General features: G+C 39.7%; 1 protein-coding gene and 1 pseudogene across 2 annotated transcripts; both read right to left on the bottom strand.

Annotated features, from left to right (window-relative positions):
* Nucleotides 1-282: 282 nt before the first annotated feature.
* On the bottom strand, nucleotides 283-9,089 carry LOC148082281 (uncharacterized). Of its 2 annotated transcripts, none has more exons than XM_087789418.1 (4): nucleotides 9,044-9,089; nucleotides 5,700-8,247; nucleotides 4,450-4,567; nucleotides 283-1,102 (listed from the first exon to the last, which is right to left on the bottom strand). In XM_087789418.1, exons 2-4 carry the CDS (start codon nucleotides 8,245-8,247, stop codon nucleotides 853-855), a joined length of 2,916 nt encoding a protein of 971 aa, XP_087645544.1. In that variant the 5' UTR covers nucleotides 9,044-9,089; the 3' UTR covers nucleotides 283-852. The 2 variants fall into 2 exon arrangements, with proteins under 2 accessions (XP_087645544.1, XP_087645543.1); XM_087789417.1 differs by lacking the exon at nucleotides 9,044-9,089 and adding an exon at nucleotides 8,310-8,369.
* A 5,714-nt stretch (nucleotides 9,090-14,803) lies between these two features.
* Nucleotides 14,804-17,506, bottom strand: LOC148082280 (toll-like receptor 13 pseudogene; annotated as a pseudogene).
* Between the last annotated feature and the right edge of the window lie 65 nt (nucleotides 17,507-17,571).

Here is a 17,571-nt window from a genome sequence, read left to right as displayed (position 1 = left end):
TGCTTTGAGGAGATGTTGTCTTACATTTTTCAAATACTCCTGGACAACGCTCAGGCTGTGACTACATACCTCAAAGTTCAACCATTAAATCCAATTAAATCCAACTGATATAAGTTTATTATTTAAGCACATACAGAACACAGATGCTTTGTGTTTTGAGTGCTCAGGATCTGTTTTTCATTAAAGAGAACTCAAAAACTCCTTCCTGTCTAATGAGTTCTGCGCATTCGTTTGATCCAAGGAAGAGTAACATTTAGAATTAAAACAGTGGATTTATTAACAATAAAGAATGATTACAAAAGTAGGCCATACAAGACCTTAAATACAACAGTTAACAAAGAATGCAAATTATTCAGAAATACCAGAAGTTCGAGCGCTCGGTCCAGTCTCCGAAATCCTGGTTCACCCACCAGATCCTTCCAGAGAGTGGCTGAAAACCTCTTAGTATGTCCCTTCTTTTAAAGACCTCGAGACACTCCCTCTACACGTGAAGTAAGTTGAGTATACAATTACAAAATCGGGGTACGGGATGTTTTTCAAAATCTGACTCCATTATGAACAACAGATGTTGTATTCATACCTTGACCTAAACACTGACCTAAACAATGAATCTTCAGTCTTCCTTCACACTTCTTATCTCAAACCAGGTCTGTAGACCATCAATTCTGGGTCATGACATTTTAAGATCGTTCATGCTTCCTATCTCAACATGGAGAGGATGCCATCCTCCTTCCAACACATATATCTTTAACAGTTTGGAACTATTGTCGCACAGAGGTCTCTGTCAATGGTATCAGAAACAAGTTGTTAAAAGATAAAATACATATCTTCATCATCAAGTGATCTCCCAAGTCACACCGTTGGCAACTCCCTCACAGTGAGGCGCAGCTGCTCCTCACCAAGGTTGTCTGTAGGCCTGGAGAGAGCCTGACGAAGTTTCACCCAGAAAAGTTCGGCTCCTTCTCCGGCGTAAGGCCAGCTCAGGTACGTCTTCTTCTTCAGCAGCTTCCTCATGCGATAGTAGGGGGACAGCTGAGCGAAGGGGATCTCCTCGAGGAACACCAGGATCAGCACGTCCTTCCTCTCGTCGAACAGACGGAAGCTAGGAAAACATATGGACACCTTTGAATGTCAAATTACTTTACAAACATTTCAAGTGGAATCAATTGCAATATGTTATAAGCCTTTTAGCTTTATTCTTTATTATGTCCTAATTACAATTGAGCTTTGCGCTGTCCTTCAGCTTGAGGGCTGCTGAGAGTCACATAATACAGTATAATGGATGCTTTATTCATCTCGTTAGAGAAATTCACGGTTCAGCAGCTCCAGAATATGTTACAAAGAAATAGAACACAGAGGCATGCAAGTTATGAACAGTTTAAAATATACTGAAACATATGTCTAAAAAGGAAAATAAAATAAAATAAGAAAATAAAAATAAATAAATAATATATATATATAAAAACGTTAAAAAGAATGGGGTGAGTCTGCGTCATGTGTGATGCAGGTTGAAGAGACTGATGGCATGGGGGAGGAATCATCTCCTCAGCCTTTCAGTGGAGCATGACATTGACACTGAAGGTGTGTTTTTTTGTGTTTTGTATTGTGCTGTGAAGTGGATGGTGTGGATTGTCTATGATGGACAGGAGCCTGTTGAGGGTGCGTCGCTCAGCTATGGATGTCAGACTGTCAAGTTCTGTGCCTACAACAAAGCCTGCCTTCCTTATTAGTTTGTCCAGGCGTGAAGCATCCTTCTTCTTTAGACTGCCCCCCCAGCACACCACTGAGTACAGGAGGGCACGCGCTACCACAGACTGGTATAAGGTCTGTAGCAGCTTCCTGCAGACGTTGAAGGATGCCAGCCTTCTAAGGAAGTACAAACGACTCTGTCCTTTCTTGCACAGAGCATCTGTGTTGGTGGTCCAGTCCAGCCTGTCATCCAGCTGTACTCCCAGGTATTTGTAGGTGTGCACTACCTCCACACAGTCCCCCTTGATGAGAACTGGTTCTGGGTGCACCCTGGATCTCCGGAAATCCACAACCATCTCCCTGGTCTTGGTGGTGTTTAGGAGCAGATGATTGTTGTCACACCATTTGACAAAGTCCTGGATGAGCTCCCTGTACTCGTCCTCCTTTCCGCTCCTGATACAGCCAACAACGGCTGTGTCGTCCGCAAATCTCTCCCATGTTGCAGACCACCGTGTCAGACCTGCATTCCCCTAGTCTCACATACTGGGGTCGGCCGGTCAGGTAGTCACTTATCCAGGCAACTAGGTGTGAATCCACTCCCATCCCCAACAGCTTGTCCCTCAGGAGCAGAGGCTGGATGGTGTTGAAGGCGCTGGAGAAGTCCAAAAATGTAATTCTCACAGCACCGTTGCCTCTGTCCAGGTGAGAGAGAGATCGGTGTTGCAGGAAGATGATGGCATCTTCCACTCCCACCTTTTCCCGGTAAGCAAACTGTAGGGGGTCAAGGGCGTGGCAGGTCTGTGGCCTGAGGTGATGCAGCACAAGTCGTTCCATGGTCTTCATCACGTGCGACGTCAGGGCCACAGGTCTGAAGTCGTTCATCTCTCCAGGATGGGGTTTCTTTGGGACTGGGATGATGCACGATGTCTTCCACTGCTGGGGAACCTTCCCCAGTCCAAGGCTCAGGTTGAAGATGTGCTGAAGGGGATGACCCAGTTCCCGCGCGCAGGCCTTCAGTAGTCGAGGCGACACTGCATCTGGACCTGCAGCTTTGTTAGGGCGCAGCCTCCTCAGCTCTCCATGGACCTGAGCTGCTGTGATCGTGGGTGGTGTGGTGGGGGGTTGGGAGTTGTCCTCATCTGAGTTTGTGTAGGCTTGTGTGAGTTGGGGGGTGACGTGAGGGGTGAGGGCATCTGCATTCAGAGGTATGAGTGGGATGGGGTGATCAAACCTGTTAAAGAACTGGTTTAACTGGTTTGCCCTTCCCACATCGCTCTCCATGGGGGGTTTCCTCTTGGAGCTGCAGCCAGTGATTGTCTTCATGCCCTCCCACACCTCCCTCATGTTGTTTTCCTGCATCTTCTGTTCCATCTCCCTTCTATACTGCTCCTTGGCCTCTCTGAGCTGGACTCGGAGTTCCTTCTGTATCCGCTTGAGCTCCTGGGTGTCGCCATCCTTGAAGGCCCTCTTTTTCTGGTTCAGAAGACCCTTGATGTTGCTTGTAATCCAGGGCTCGTTGTTAGTAAAGCAGCGTACAGTTCTTACTGAAACAACAACGTCCATACAGAAGTTGATATACTCAGTTGTGCAGTCAACCACCTCCTCAATATTCTCATCGTGGGATCCATGCAAAGCATCCCAGTCAGTGGTCTCAAAGCAGTCCTGTAGGGCCAGTTCAGCCTCAGGAGACCACTTCCTGAATGAGCGTGTGACTGTAGGCAGCCTCCTCACTCTTTGGATATAGTGAGGTTTTAACAGGACCAGATTGTGATCAGCTTTTCCCAGTGCAGGCAGGGGGGTGGCTGTGTATGCATCCTTCACGTTTGCATACATCAGATCTAAAGTCCTATTCCCCCTGGTGTTACATTCCATGTACTGGTGAAAAGCAGTCCGTGTTTTGTGCAGAGTGATATGATTAAAGTCCCCAGAGATAAACACAAGAGCCTCTGGATGCTGTGTTTGTAGTTTAGCCACAGCGCTGTGGATGACGTCACACGGAGCCTCCGCGTCAGCCCGCGGAGGAATGTAAACAATGACAACAATGGCGTGGCTTAACTCCCTGGGCAGGTAATACGGTCTTAAACTTACCGCCAGGAGTTCAACGTCTCTGCAGCAGGTGGAGATTTTAATCCTCACATGTCCAGGGTTACACCATTGTCTGTTTACCAAAAGCGCGAGTCCGCCTCCTTTGCGCTTTCCACAGGCTCTTGTGTCTCTGCCCGCTCTGACTATGCTGAACTCAGGTAGCTCCACGTTAGCATCTGGGATGCTATCCGTTAGCCACGTTTCAGTTATGCACAGTAAACTGCACTCCCTGTAGATCTTGATGTTCTTTGTCAGCGCAGCCAGTTCGTCGATCTTGTTTGGTAGTGAGTTCACATTCCCCATGATCATAGAAGGTACCGGAGGCTTGAATCTCCACTTCTTAGCTAGCCGCTTACCTTTAAGCTTAGCGCCGGCTCTGCACGGCTTCCTCACGTCCACAGGTAAACACGGAGCCACACCGATGCTGGACTTTGCTCAGAGTGTGCAAAAAGTTGCTCGAATACACGAGTCTCGGCGTAAAACAATCCGTATCCATGGGATATACTAATAATAGTTTCAGTAGAAACCTAGAAAAAATTCCTTCCAGGTAGAATAAGGAAAATTAAGGGTGAAACACACGGAGCTACTAGAAAGGCTGCCACTCGTGTCGGCGCCAGAATAAATTCCGTGTCTCTTGTGTCTCTAATGTGTCTCTTCCCAAGAAAACAGGCTTACCTGGCAATCTGCAGTTCTCTGGAGCACCACTCACTCTCCAGGTATCTCCGGCTGATCACACAGATGGTCTTCCGGCTCGCGTAGATGGCGTCTGTGATGTTGTCTATGATAGGTCGACCTGTGGATCCACAAGAAGTAAAGATATTTCTTGTTTAAGTCATTGAAGTAGAGTCCACCAGAGGACGCCCTAGTGTAGCGCAAGGAATGAAGAATGATGAACGTGAACTATGATGACAAGTAGTAAGTATAAGATTCCAGGGTTTAAGACTCAAGGTGTCATCTTATCTCCCACATCTTGAGTCCAACGTGAGTCCAACAACCTGCTTCGGCACAGTTTGAAAAACTTCTATCAGAACGGGAGTGTTATATTGCATATTTACTTGCAATAAAATGTGGGGACGAAAAGTACAAACACATTTTTATTTTTGTGAATTTGTTCGGTGTGATGAAAATTGCATTTATTTAATTTTGACCAGGAATGGATGCAAGTTCAATGATAATACAATCTGTCGAGATGAAATTTTTCATCCGTAAACTTCAAGCTCCAAGGATGAACATATCATCTTTCAAATTTACCTGAAAAAAATATCAATTTTCATAGTTTTAATTTAATCAGTCATAATTATATTCATTGTTGTAATAAAGTCTCAAAGTGAGCTCAAATATAAAGTGACTCCATCACTGGTGAGTAAACACTAATCCTTGTATAATGATTCATTATTACCCAAAAAACATGGCATTCAAAACATGGTTGAGTCACTGGACGCAGTCATCACAGGGCAGAGGAAGTATCTCAAAAGGTTCTTGCAAAGTGTAAAGACATAGTTCCAGGAAAACCAAAAGAGGACAAATATCACATATGCTGGCAGTTCCATATCAGATTTTAGTGGTCTCTGAAGTTATTTGTTCGACTGCTGACCCTTCAGAGTGAATAAGAATAAACATGTGCTGTGTTTTAAATATTATGCTAGGTTTTATTACCATTTCTGTTCAAACCCAATGGTTTTTGAGAACAGAGTGCAATCTAGTGGACTTTGTAACAAACGGTCCATTAGGTCATCACTACTTAACCTTCTCCAGTAGTGATGGGTTGATACTGCTCTACATTGTTTTCATTGACCTCACGTTGTTTTCTAGCAAACTGATTCAAGCTTTTATTATTATAGTTGTTTTATAAGAGTGGCATTACTATTTTCCAGAACAACTATCAAACTTTTCCTTTTTTGCAGATTTTATGAAAAAGTTCCTACCTGGCTGAAAGTCTCGATGGTGCAGACACAATTTCCAGCCTTGTTCTCCCTCCAGTTTGGGCAGCACCTCCTGGAAAACCCACTCCTCATCATGGACATTGTAGGAGATGAAGGCATCATACTCCTCTGGTGCCTTTTTTTGTTTGTTCTTCTTGTCATAGAGGAACGCCAAGAAGATGTGGTAGGTGTAGGACAGTTGCCATCTCAGGAAGTGGTAGGTGAAGGATACCAGCAGAAATGAAAGGACGATGGATGTAGAGATGGCATAGTAGATAAATTCTATATCTACGGTGCAAGATTGCACATCGAGGTCTAACAGTTTCATGCCCTTTAGGTCGTCCGGGTAGTTGCACAGAAAAGTGTATGCGTTAGTGACTTGTGTTTGAGGATTCTCTTTCACCCATTGGAGAAACCATGCATTGTCGCAGACACACATGAAGCTGTTACCTTGCAAATCCAGGTATACCAGAGAAGGCAGAGATTGAATCACTTCTTGAGGAACAACAGAATACTGGTTATCCTTTCCTTGAAGAAATTCCAGCTTGGTGAGGTTTGCTTGTGTGAGAAAGTCAAGTGAGGAAAGTTTTATTCTCGTAATGTAAAGACTCTGTAGATTGCTGATTGGGGAAAAGAGTCTCGACGTGATGTTGTAGAGCTCGCTGGAACTGATGTCGAGCAACTGCAGCCTTGGTGTGTATTTGAATGTGTCAAGGTGAAGAGAGTTGATCAGACTGTTTTTTATGTACAAGGCCAACAGGTTTGTTAACCCTTCCAGAAAGTTACGGGGCAAGGTTCCTCTCCCGTGGCCGTTTTGTGCTGGGATGGCCAGTGTCTCAAGGTGGGAAAGCCTCCAAAACGGCGGAATGCTGATTCTAGAATCATTTTTGTACTTGACATGGTTTTCTCTCAGATCTAATCTTCTTAAATTGATCAGGTCATTGAAGGCTCCACTGTTAAGATGGTTTTGGTCAATGACGTTACCTTGGAGTTGAATATCTGTGAGATTAGTGAGTCCAAAAAATGAGGCATTTTTGATGTCCTTTATCTGGTTATGATGTAATGATAAATTTTGCAGTGTCCTCAATCCTACAAACGCTCTTGGTTTAATGCACAGTAGCTTATTGGAATCCAAACGCAACTGTCTTAATCTTGGGAATTTTTTTTGGAATGCTCCGTTTAGTCTTCCAATTTTGTTTGACTGCAGCTTCAACACCTGCAGTGAGTCTAACCCTCTGAAGGCACAGGTTGATAAATCAGGGACTGAATTCAGATACATGCTGAGAATTCTGAGTTTTGTCAGATTAACAAATTCATGGCAACCAAGTGAAGAAATGTTGTTATTGCTCAGATCCAATTCTGAAAGATTTGGTAGGTTCTGTACAGCCAGTGGAACGGATGGAATCCTGTTCTGGCTGAGGGTCAGTATCCTGAGGCTGTTCTTGATGGACTCAAACGAGTTTTCAAGAATATTTCGAAGTCTGTTTTCCGCCAGATCTAACTCTGTGATGTTCGTACAAGATTTGAAAAGACTAGACGATATATAGGTCAGCTGGTTACGTCGGATTTGCAGTTTGGACAAGGTCGGGATCGAGCAGGAAATGTTAATAAACGCCGTCACGTTGCCTTTCATCGCGTTCAGTCGGATGGTAACGAGTGACGACTTAAAACTCTCAAGCATTACTTGCATATCTTTGACCGACAAGAAAAGCCCACCGATGTCGAGAGTTGTGACGCGGCCAAGAAATGTCTCATTCCGCACGTCCCACTCCATTTTGTGCTTCTTCGGAGGCCCGCCAAGATTTAACCAGCTGAGATTTGGAAACACGTCTGCGGCGACTCTGAAGACTTTCAAAGGATTCTGAGACAAATCAAGATACTGGATATTTAAAGACCTGTTCGTCAGCTTCTCCGTGGTAAAAATGATTAGATTATTCTTCTTCATCACCAGATTCTGCAGATGTGGCAGGTGCTGAATAATCAGATGAACTTTGTCGACCTGCTGTAGCTGGTTATACGACAGGTCTAAAATTCTAAGGTTGGTCAGCGGCTTGAATGACAAATTTGAAACGGTTGTGATGCTGTTGCTAGTGAGTCGCAGCTCTTTAAGGTTGTGTAGCCCATTAAATATGTCTCCAAGCCGTCTGAGCTTGTTATTGTTCAGGTTCAACTTCTCCAGCGAGGTCAAGTCAGCGAACGAGCCACTTTCTATCTGTGATATTGAGTTTCGATTCATGTCTAACTGTATCAGCGCAGTGAGATTTTTAAAGTCCATGACTTGTATCTTTGACAGTTTGTTTAAAGAAATGTCATAACCTGTCACGGTGGGGGGGATGTCTCGTGGCACCTCCGTCAGTCTTAAGGCTTTACAAATAACATCGTTTCTACTGATACGACACCTTTTCAGGGTAAATCCAACAACGGGACGAGTAAAAAGAAGCAGAAGGAAACTCAGTCTGATCAAAGTCCGAGTTCCTCTCACATTAGGTTTTAGTCCTGGGATCATCCTACGACAAGAGCATTGTGTTGGTGGTTTAGTCCATAATTCCATCTGAGAAAAAAAAAGGAGCTTATAAATCATTTAAAAAGCAAACTTCAACTGTATTTACCCACATCTTCACCAACGTCTTTTCTTTTATCTTTCAGAAGAAATGACATGACGAGTCAATGGAAAGTTTTTTTTGGTGATGTTTCCTCTTATCTGCGAGGAAGTGAGAAAGGGTTTCGTCATAACTATCAAATGTAAGTCTTGTTTCTCTCTCAATACTCTTCTTGGCATTGGCATAAAAGAACGCAAAACCTTTTAAAAATTCAAAGTACATATCAAAATATAAAACTTTTGTTTGACGATTATGAGCAAAAAATGCAAACTTGACAAATAACCAACAGGATGAGGCTTTATTAACGTAGCAACAGTAGAACAACAGCATGATGCACACTCTAAAACACAAGCAGAATCACCAGCAGGCTGGAAGACGTCTGAATTAGGCATCAGTCCACACTTAAGAGAGGTGTTACTTACTGTATGTCTGCCAGTAATTAAAATAAAATGTCTATTTCAACCTCATGTCGCTTGTCATCGGTGACCAATCAGACCAAAAAAAATGGTTAAATACTTTCAGATATTCACAGAAAAAAAAACTTGCTTTATCAGAAGTGAAGACACATTTTAGAATGATTCCACCCACTGTTATGTCCACACAATTGCACAAGTAATATGAAGCTTTGATGTAATTTCCTTTCAATTCTTTAAAGTCAACTGCATCACAATGCAACCCATTTCAATCACAGCTCATGTCTCTGTTGAGGGGCAGTTGAATTCAGATTTATTTTTGAAGAAAACTCACCTCATTTCTTCTCTGGGTTGGTTTAAAGACTCTCTTGTTCCGTACTTTCTGGCTAGTGCCTTGCTCATCAGCTCTCGGTCTTGGCACACAATTTCTCTTTCATGGCACGGATTCTTTTTGACTCCTGCTCATCCAGTCAAACCAGTAAGTCAGATAATTGCTGATGGATGGTAAAAAACATTTCTCACAAACTCAGTATAAGAATGATCTACACGACATATATTTTTGAAACATCTGCTGTGAGATCCTCTACATCACCGTGTTCACGGACACTTCGCTGACCTTTGGCTAGGACAGAGGCCTTTGGATTTAAAGCAGTCATCTGAAACATGCTTTGTCTAAGGTTTTCGCACTTATCTAAGTTCACTGCTTTAAAGTATACGGTAAGACAGTGCACTTACTTGCGCAGTGCTCAAATTTCGACAGTGCAATACTGTCTAAAATCAAATACTGTCGCTACACACTTACTCGACAGCTTCTTCTTCTACTACTTTTTAACGCTGATTACACTTGACTGCACATTTCTCCAATTGAAACAAGTTATTAAGTTGTGTTTCATTGTGTTATTATTGTTGCTGTGTCTTCTCGTGGTAAAAGTAGTGTTTTCTCGAGACATTTACGCCGGTATCTGCTCCGTGAAGACGTATCGTCAGCGACATAGCTTCATTTTCGCGCCATCTACGTCACTAAGATGGCAGCCGTTGAGGGTGGAAAGTGTCATACATTTCATAGATGTCGGAACGGCATCTGAAGTCCACGGTTATGGCAAAGTAGCTCTCTCTTTTAAGCCTGCTGGTTGAAAAGCATCATAGTAAAAGTGAAAATATGGTGATTTCATGTTGTGAAAAATCTCTTGGTGACATTGGTTACATTATTGTTAAATTGTAATTGACCTAGAAAAAAGTGATCCTACTGAAAAATCTCTTGGTGACATTGGTTACATTATTGTTAAATTGTAATTGACCTAGAAAAAAGTGATCCTACTCATAACCGTTATTGTCAATATCTATTGTAAACTATCATAAAGTTATCATAAGAATCTGCAAATCTTGCTTTATCTTTACTTGGTTACAACCAAATTTGATGACACAAGTCTCTTATACCACTATAGGAACCGAAGTTGACCAACACTGATTTTTTGTACACAAGCGGAATTATTGGTTCCTGTTTCTTTTCTGTATTACTGCAGTTATTATTATATTAGCTTACTGCTAACTAGAAACTGTATTACTAAAAGAAAATCACAATATACATAGTTTTTTCATAATTTCTCTATTTAATTTTGATTTATACAACATATATTGTACAGTATATAAATTGAAAACTGTGTTTATTTTATTTCAGTCGACAATTAATGATGAAATGTTACATAAAGTATTTTCCTCATTTTCAAATCGTATCTACTTTGCTGTTTACTTATGTGAAAACCCAACTCTTCAGACCAACTCTCCAAGATGCATTTAGTCCCTCTTCATTACCTGTTTTTGAAGTTATTATTTTATAAAGTTCTACCCCTTCTGAAATCTTGGCGAACGAGAGGTTACGAGAGCAGAGTCTATATGACCTAATAATGGACTATATTTTTAGATAGCCCAATAATCCATAATAATCCATTATTACTATTCGTAATATTTCCACTACTACTATTTTTACTTTTACTTTTACTACCTCAACTTCTTTGATCAATCAAAAACACTTACTGAAAACTCTCTTCCACTTCTACTACTTCAACTGTATCTTATACTTGTACTAATACTACTTCTACCACCTGTAGTAAAACTATTTTATAATTTTTCCGCATGTTAATAAATTGCTCAAATGATTTCAGTGACACTATAAATTGGAAAAATAAATGTTAAAACAAATACAAAACTTGATTAATTAAACATTTTTGCTGTTTTTGTTTTTTTTACATTAGTTTGTATGATCATCTAATGTGGTTTTTTTCTCCTTCTAGCTTCCACATTCCTGGAAGGTTTGTGTGCGCTGACCCATTATTGAAGTTGACCCAAAGACTGGTGAGGTGTCTGGAGTGAGTATTTACTTTTTCAACTCAGTGTCTGGTTGTTGAGATGCAATAATAATTCATGTTGTGCTTGTTTTATTGCAGGCAGAGAAAAAAAAAGACACGTTTCAAACTCAGTAATCTCCACTCTGTTTCTTCTTGTGAGGACCAAAACCAAGTTTTCTGTTACTGTTTGGTCCTGGAGTCCACACTGATGAACTGCATCCACACACTTTAGTCATTTTAATGTATATTATAATCCTGTATTCTGTTTCATAAACAGGCCAAGTTAGTATCTTAAGTACAAGATCATGCAGTGACCTGCTGCACGTATATGTCTTTTTATGATGTTAATGATGATTTGTTTTTTTGTAAATTAAAAGGATTTCGTGTCATCTTCTGTCTTTGGTGCTCCACAATGTTATAGTTGTGGTTTTCCTGTATGGACTGGTGACATGTCCAATGTATCCCTCTCGCACTAAACACTAAAAAGTCACACAGGAATACACGTTCAATATTTAGATATACATATAAATGATTATTGATATGAATATAATATGTTGAAGACATTGTTCCCACACATCAACTGGTTCGCTTCCAGATTGATGCACCTGTGGCTTTACCATGCCTGCGTGGGTTTACTCAGGACAATTTACTCCCCAAAGTTAAAAAAAATCAAACAGACTTCAGTGTCACCTTTCAATTAACTTGATGTTCATAATGATTCTGTGAACTTTCAAAAAGTGAAAAACTGCAGCAGATCGAAGGTATTAAAACATCAAAACACGGAGTCCGTTCCGTCGCTCCAACGCGACGTCACTTCCGTCCCGGGTCTTATACTGCACTTGCTGGAGAAATATGAACAATCCAGAGTGTGTAACGGGTTATGTTTTTTCGCCGCTTCAAGTCAAACATATATAAAAGCTTTACGATTGCAAATTAAGGTGCGATTTGCAGATAAACAGATGTTTTAAATTACCGGTGTTGTATCTCTGAATCTGATCCAATTTACCTCGAACTAGTGTGAATCAGTCTGAGTGGAATGTTGATTGTGAATGTGTAGTCAAACTGTTCCGCTCTTAGATCAAGGGAGTAATTTATACTTTATATTTTTATTATCTTTTAGCATTAACTTTAGTATGGCGTATTCGTATTTAAAAAAAAAACAATGTTTTTCTTGTTCCTCATTCTCACTGCTGCTTCCTTTCTCACTGTATTTTTTCTTTTTTAATGTACTTGTCTTATTGCTATCTCAACTGATCTGCTAAGTGTCTTTTATGAGTGTCTACTAGAATTTCTTGCCTGTGTGTTATTATTTCTACATTACAGTTGTAGATTTAGTCTTTGGTTTCCACCTTCTAGGTAAGGTGGTGCTAGATCTGTATTTCAGTTACATTATTTTCATCAACAACTTCCTTTTTAGCAGCTTTCACTGGCCGCATCACTTCAGTTTTACCATTTTAATTAGCATAGAAAATCAGTCTTTATCAGTTTTTTGTTTTTTCTAAAAAAGCTTGTCTTATCACTAAACAACATGCTTGTTCTCCTTCTCCTAATGATTTAAGTAATGGTTTTCACAGTTTCTCCAAGAATATCTTCTTCAGGCATCTGCAGGCCCCAATCAGGCAGATTTCCAACCTTTCTCTGCTTTTTAGCCCATTCATTTTCACAACATTTTTCCAATCCAACGGACTCATTCTTTCCACATATGAACTTACAGAGCGAAACAATACAGCACCACATGATCCTATTCCACAAGACTGCCATTTTACCCTTAGTTCAGACAAATCCATTTCTTGTTTTTTATATATTTTATTTTTTTCCTTATTTATTTTTATTTTATTTATTTTTTACACCAACTGTTTGTCTCCCTCTCTAGAAACAGAGACCTGTCATGCTTGAATACCTATATTATATTACCCAACATTTATTAAAAAACTTGAAAACTGAAAATCAAAAGCAAAAAACACCTTTTTAACCCAATGGAAGTTTCTAAGATAATTGTCCAGGAAACTACTTTTACCTATAACTTGATTAAAAATAATTACCTAAGAAAGCTGTTATTACCCTTTTTTTAAAAATCTTGTAGAACTTACAAGAAAAAACTCTTTCTTAACCCAATAGAAATTTAAGAATTTCTTCACACAGACTTGAAAAACACGCATTAGCATTAACGTCTCATTAGTCAAGAAGCCTGTTTTTTTAATCACAATATAGGTACTCACTATGCAACCAACGTAAACATAAGAAACGACCAGAGTATTTCAACTTGTTTCAGAAAACTTGAGGCACCAAAGTCGCAAGAAACACTTTTTTCCCCCAAAAAAATATAAATAACAAAATAACACGCTTGAATACTTATATTACAATGACCAAAATTCTATAAAAAAAACTTGTGATATGAAATTCACAAGAAAAAAACGCCTTTTTCAACCAATAGAAGTTTACGGTAGTTAACCGTAAAACTACTTTTACATATAACTTGGTAAAGACCAAGTAAGCTGTTTTTACCCTTTCTTTAAAAAAAAAAATTTGCAGCACAAAACTTACAAGAAAAAAACTCTCTTTTTTAACCCAATAGAAATTCAAGAATGTTATCTATAAATTTCTCCACACAAAACTTGAAAAACACACGTTGCATTAATCAAGAACGTTTGTTTTTGTTTTTTATCATAATATAAGTATTGATAAGGCAGTGTAACCTTATAAAAAACTTGATTATTTAACCAAGAAAAGCTTTTTTAAAGAAAACATTTCATCCGTACTCTCGGGGTTCAACCGATCTCTAAAGGGGTGAAATAGATGCCTCTATAACCTGCCAAAAGAGCACATTTTGCAACTCGGAAGAATCCCCAAGCCAATTTTATTCAATCTTTAGTTACTATATAGACCGAGAGTCGTAATGGAACACCCCACCACACCGAAACTAGCTATCTTTTTCTTTGTCTTAGAAGTGGAACCATCCCCAACCCATTCAACTCAAACAGCACCAGACATCGATTAACTCAGCCAGACGAAACTAAATGCAGAAATTTATAGAAGAGGTTTTCTGCTTACGTTAATTTGGGCCCGTTCGTTTGGCTGAGAAAACTTAAATCAGTCGCTGATCCTTGTCCAAAACTCTCCACTACGAATCCGGGTCACGGCACCATATAAAACGATCAAAACACAGGGTCCGTCACTTCCGTCCCGGGTCTTATACTTCACTTTGATCTACGATTTAAGGTGTGATTTGCAGATAAACAGATGTTTAAATTACCGGTGTCGTATCTCTAATTCTAAACCAAGCTTGCCTCGAACCAGTGTGAATCAGTCTGAGTGGAATGTTGATTGTGAATGTGTAGTCAAACGTTTCTGCTCTTAGATCAAACGAGAAATTTATTCTTTATATTTTGATTATCTTTTAGTATTAATTTAAGTATGGCGTATATGTATAGTATATAATAATTTTAATCTAACAGTATTTTACCTTGAGATGGGAGAGCACATGTGCATTGAGGAGAGGTTGTGTTACATTTTTATAATACTCCTGGATAATGGTGACAGTTCATTGGGGAAACCTTGTAGACTGTGGGTTATTCTGCCAGGTTCCTCAGGCTCTGACTACATACCTCAAAGTTCAACCATTATAGCTGATTAAATCCAATTGATATAAGTTTACTATTAAGGACATATTTTATGTTATTATATCTTATGTTTGCGAGGAAGACAGGTTCTTGATGCGACACCTGAGGGAGCTGTTGAACTGTTTATAGTTATGTGTCTTGTGTGCTCAGGATCTGTTTGTGAGGCTGCTCCTCAGCGAGGTTGTCTGTAGGCCTGGAGAGAGCCTGACGAAGTTTCTCCCAGAAGAGTTCGGCTCCTTCTCCGGCGTAAGGCCAGCTCAGGTACGTCTTCTTCTTCAGCAGCTTCCTCATGCGATAGTAGGGGGACAGCTGAGCGAAGGGGATCTCCTAGAGGAACACCAGGATCAGGATCAGCACGTCCTTCCTCTCGTCAAACAGACGGAAGCTAGGAAAACAAATATGGACACATTTGAATGTCACAACAGTCAAATTACTTTACAAACATTTCAAGTGGAATAAATTGCAATATGTTATTTGTGATGATTCTTTATTATGTCATAATTACAATTGAGCTTTTCTCTTTCCTTCAGCTTGAGAGTCACATAATGTAATGTGTATCTTCCCAAGAAAACAGGCTTACCTGGCAATCTGCAGCTCTCTGGAGCACCACTCACTCTCCAGGTATCTCCGGCTGATCACACAGATGGTCTTCCGGCTCGCGTAGATGGCGTCTGTGATGTTGTCAATGATAGTTGACGACCTGTGGATCCACAAGAAGGAAAGATCTTTCTTGTTTAATTCATTGAAGTAGAGTCCACCAGAGGGCGCCCTAGTGTAGCGCAAGGAAAATCCACAACAATCTATTACAGATGAATGTGAACTATGATGACAAGCAGTAAGTAACCAACAGGATAACCACAATTAAGTTTCCTCCTCACATGCACAAGTACTTGAAGTCATTGTGTCAACTGTCAGTCACGGTCAGATTCGCACTATAGGTCCGGGTGCCGGTGTGCAATTCCCAAACACTCATGAGAGAAGTTATTCAGTAACTTGCCAGTGCCAGAGAGTCAAATATTTCACTCCCCTCAATTCTTTCTTTTGAGTTTTTATTCTAATTCTACTGTAGCTCCTCTACTGCCATAGACTGCCCATGAGTACTACTGTTACTAACATGTCTGTTGCTATAGTAACTGCCTTTTCTGTTGCTTCTGTTACTTCTGTTACTTCTGTTACTTCTGTTACTTCTGTTACTTCTGTTACTGATACTGCTCTTGTTGTTACTATGTTTACTGTTTCTACTTCAATTATTACTATTGTTACTATTAGTGTTACTGTTGTCACTGTTACTGCTGTTACTAGTGTTACTACAGTTATTGTTACTATTGTTCCTCTTTCTGTTATTGTTTCTACTTATGTTTTGTTTTTGTTACCGTTTACATTGTTACCATTTTTAATGATACAATTACTGTTACTACTGTTACTTCTGTTTGTGCTACTATTGTCACTGTTATTACTGTTAATGTGTTATTGTTACTTCTTTTACTGTTGCTACTCTCACTCTCTAGTGTGAGTGTTTCTACTGTCACTGTTACAATTGTTTTCATTGACACTGTAACTATTTTTACTATTGCAAGTGTTACTACTGTTAATGTTGTGACTTTTACTAGTGATACTGTTGCTGCTGTTACTATTGTTAATGTCAGAACTGATACTTTTATTACAGTTGTTATTATTACTACACATATTGTTCCTAGTGTTTTTAATACTGTTACTGTGGCTATTTTCTTTTGTTATTATTTTTATTGTTGCTACTTTTATTGTTACTGCTGTTACGTTTGCTGCTAATACTAATACTATTGTTACTGTTACTATTGTAATGTTTCTACTTGTATTATTACTACTACTGCTACTGTTTGATTCTACTACCGTTAAACTGTAACTAACTAACTACTAATGTTACTGGAACCACTACTATTGTTAATGGTACTGCAACTAATACTGTTGTATGTTACTACTTTTATTCTTACTACTGTCGTGTTTTCTTTTCATTAGTTTTGTATAGTTTCTTTCCTGAAATTGATCTTCTCTCCATATGCACCTGACTAAAGGCACAGAAGCTGATCAGCAACTGCAGTATATCTACCCTCAACTTCCAGAGCAGAGTACCAGATCAAAGTATTTCATGTGTATGGTTCCCTGTTTTTTTCCCTTCTTTCCTCTTTCATTCCCTGGTTGGCGGAAGATTTGGCTTTTGGAAATATAGACATTCATGAGATATTGGCATCTTCGTTCATTGTCAAGATGATGAGATTGTGGGCATTGAATGTTATTGCGTGAGACTTGTTTGTATTAAATTGTATTTCTATTGTACAGCACCTTTGAGATTTCTTCACTTGCACTTTTGTTTTGCTCCATACAAACCGTGACAACTTACATATTACTGCAACTGTTACAACTACTACTGTCACTGTGTTGCTGTTACTACTACTCTTACCAAGTACTAATAATATCAATAGTTACTAAAACTTTTTCTTTTCTTCCAGGTTCCACTCCTATTTTTTATTTACTATATCCAATTCTACCTCTTCTCAATCCTTGCAGTACTTTTTGTAGTTATATATAAAACCTTCAATAACTACAGTTAGCATTAGCACAAATATGTATCAATAGAGTTCTAATAGAGTGATCGCAGCTGAAGTATTCTCCGACTTCTCCCTAATATTTATGTTATGTGTTTCTCATTGTCTTGTAGCAGGAACAAAAACATGTTTGAGCTCATTTTTAAAAGCATGTCCGCCTGTGTTGAGAGAGTGACAGTGAAGTTGGGAAGTTACATGTTCTTTTTCAGAACACTCTCCCTCATGACTGCTCCCAGCCTTACCTGCACATGTCATTTCACAATCACATTGAGGGAATTCCCCACACCTTCCTATTTAATCAGCCTGCGCGCTGTC

This window comes from Callionymus lyra, chromosome 4 (genome assembly GCF_982586985.1).
Source record: "Callionymus lyra chromosome 4, fCalLyr1.hap1.1, whole genome shotgun sequence".
In the NCBI taxonomy this organism is placed as follows: Eukaryota; Metazoa; Chordata; class Actinopteri; order Syngnathiformes; family Callionymidae; genus Callionymus; species Callionymus lyra.
The sequence above is the reverse complement of the archived record's forward strand: the minus strand, read 5'-3'. Positions and strand labels throughout refer to the sequence as shown.

What these genes read in the sequence shown, in the direction of transcription:
- LOC148082281 (XM_087789417.1), bottom strand. Translation starts at nt 8,354, where the DNA reads ATGTCATTTCTTCTGAAAGATAAAAGAAAAGACGTTGGTGAAGAT. An exon ending in GAAAAGACGTTGGTGAAGAT is followed by an intron (nt 8,248 to 8,309) that starts GTGGGTAAATAC and finishes TTTTTTTCTCAG; the next exon opens with ATGGAATTATGGACTAAACC. An exon ending in AGAGAACTGCAGATTGCCAG is followed by an intron (nt 1,103 to 4,449) that starts GTAAGCCTGTTT and finishes ATGTTTTCCTAG; the next exon opens with CTTCCGTCTGTTCGACGAGA.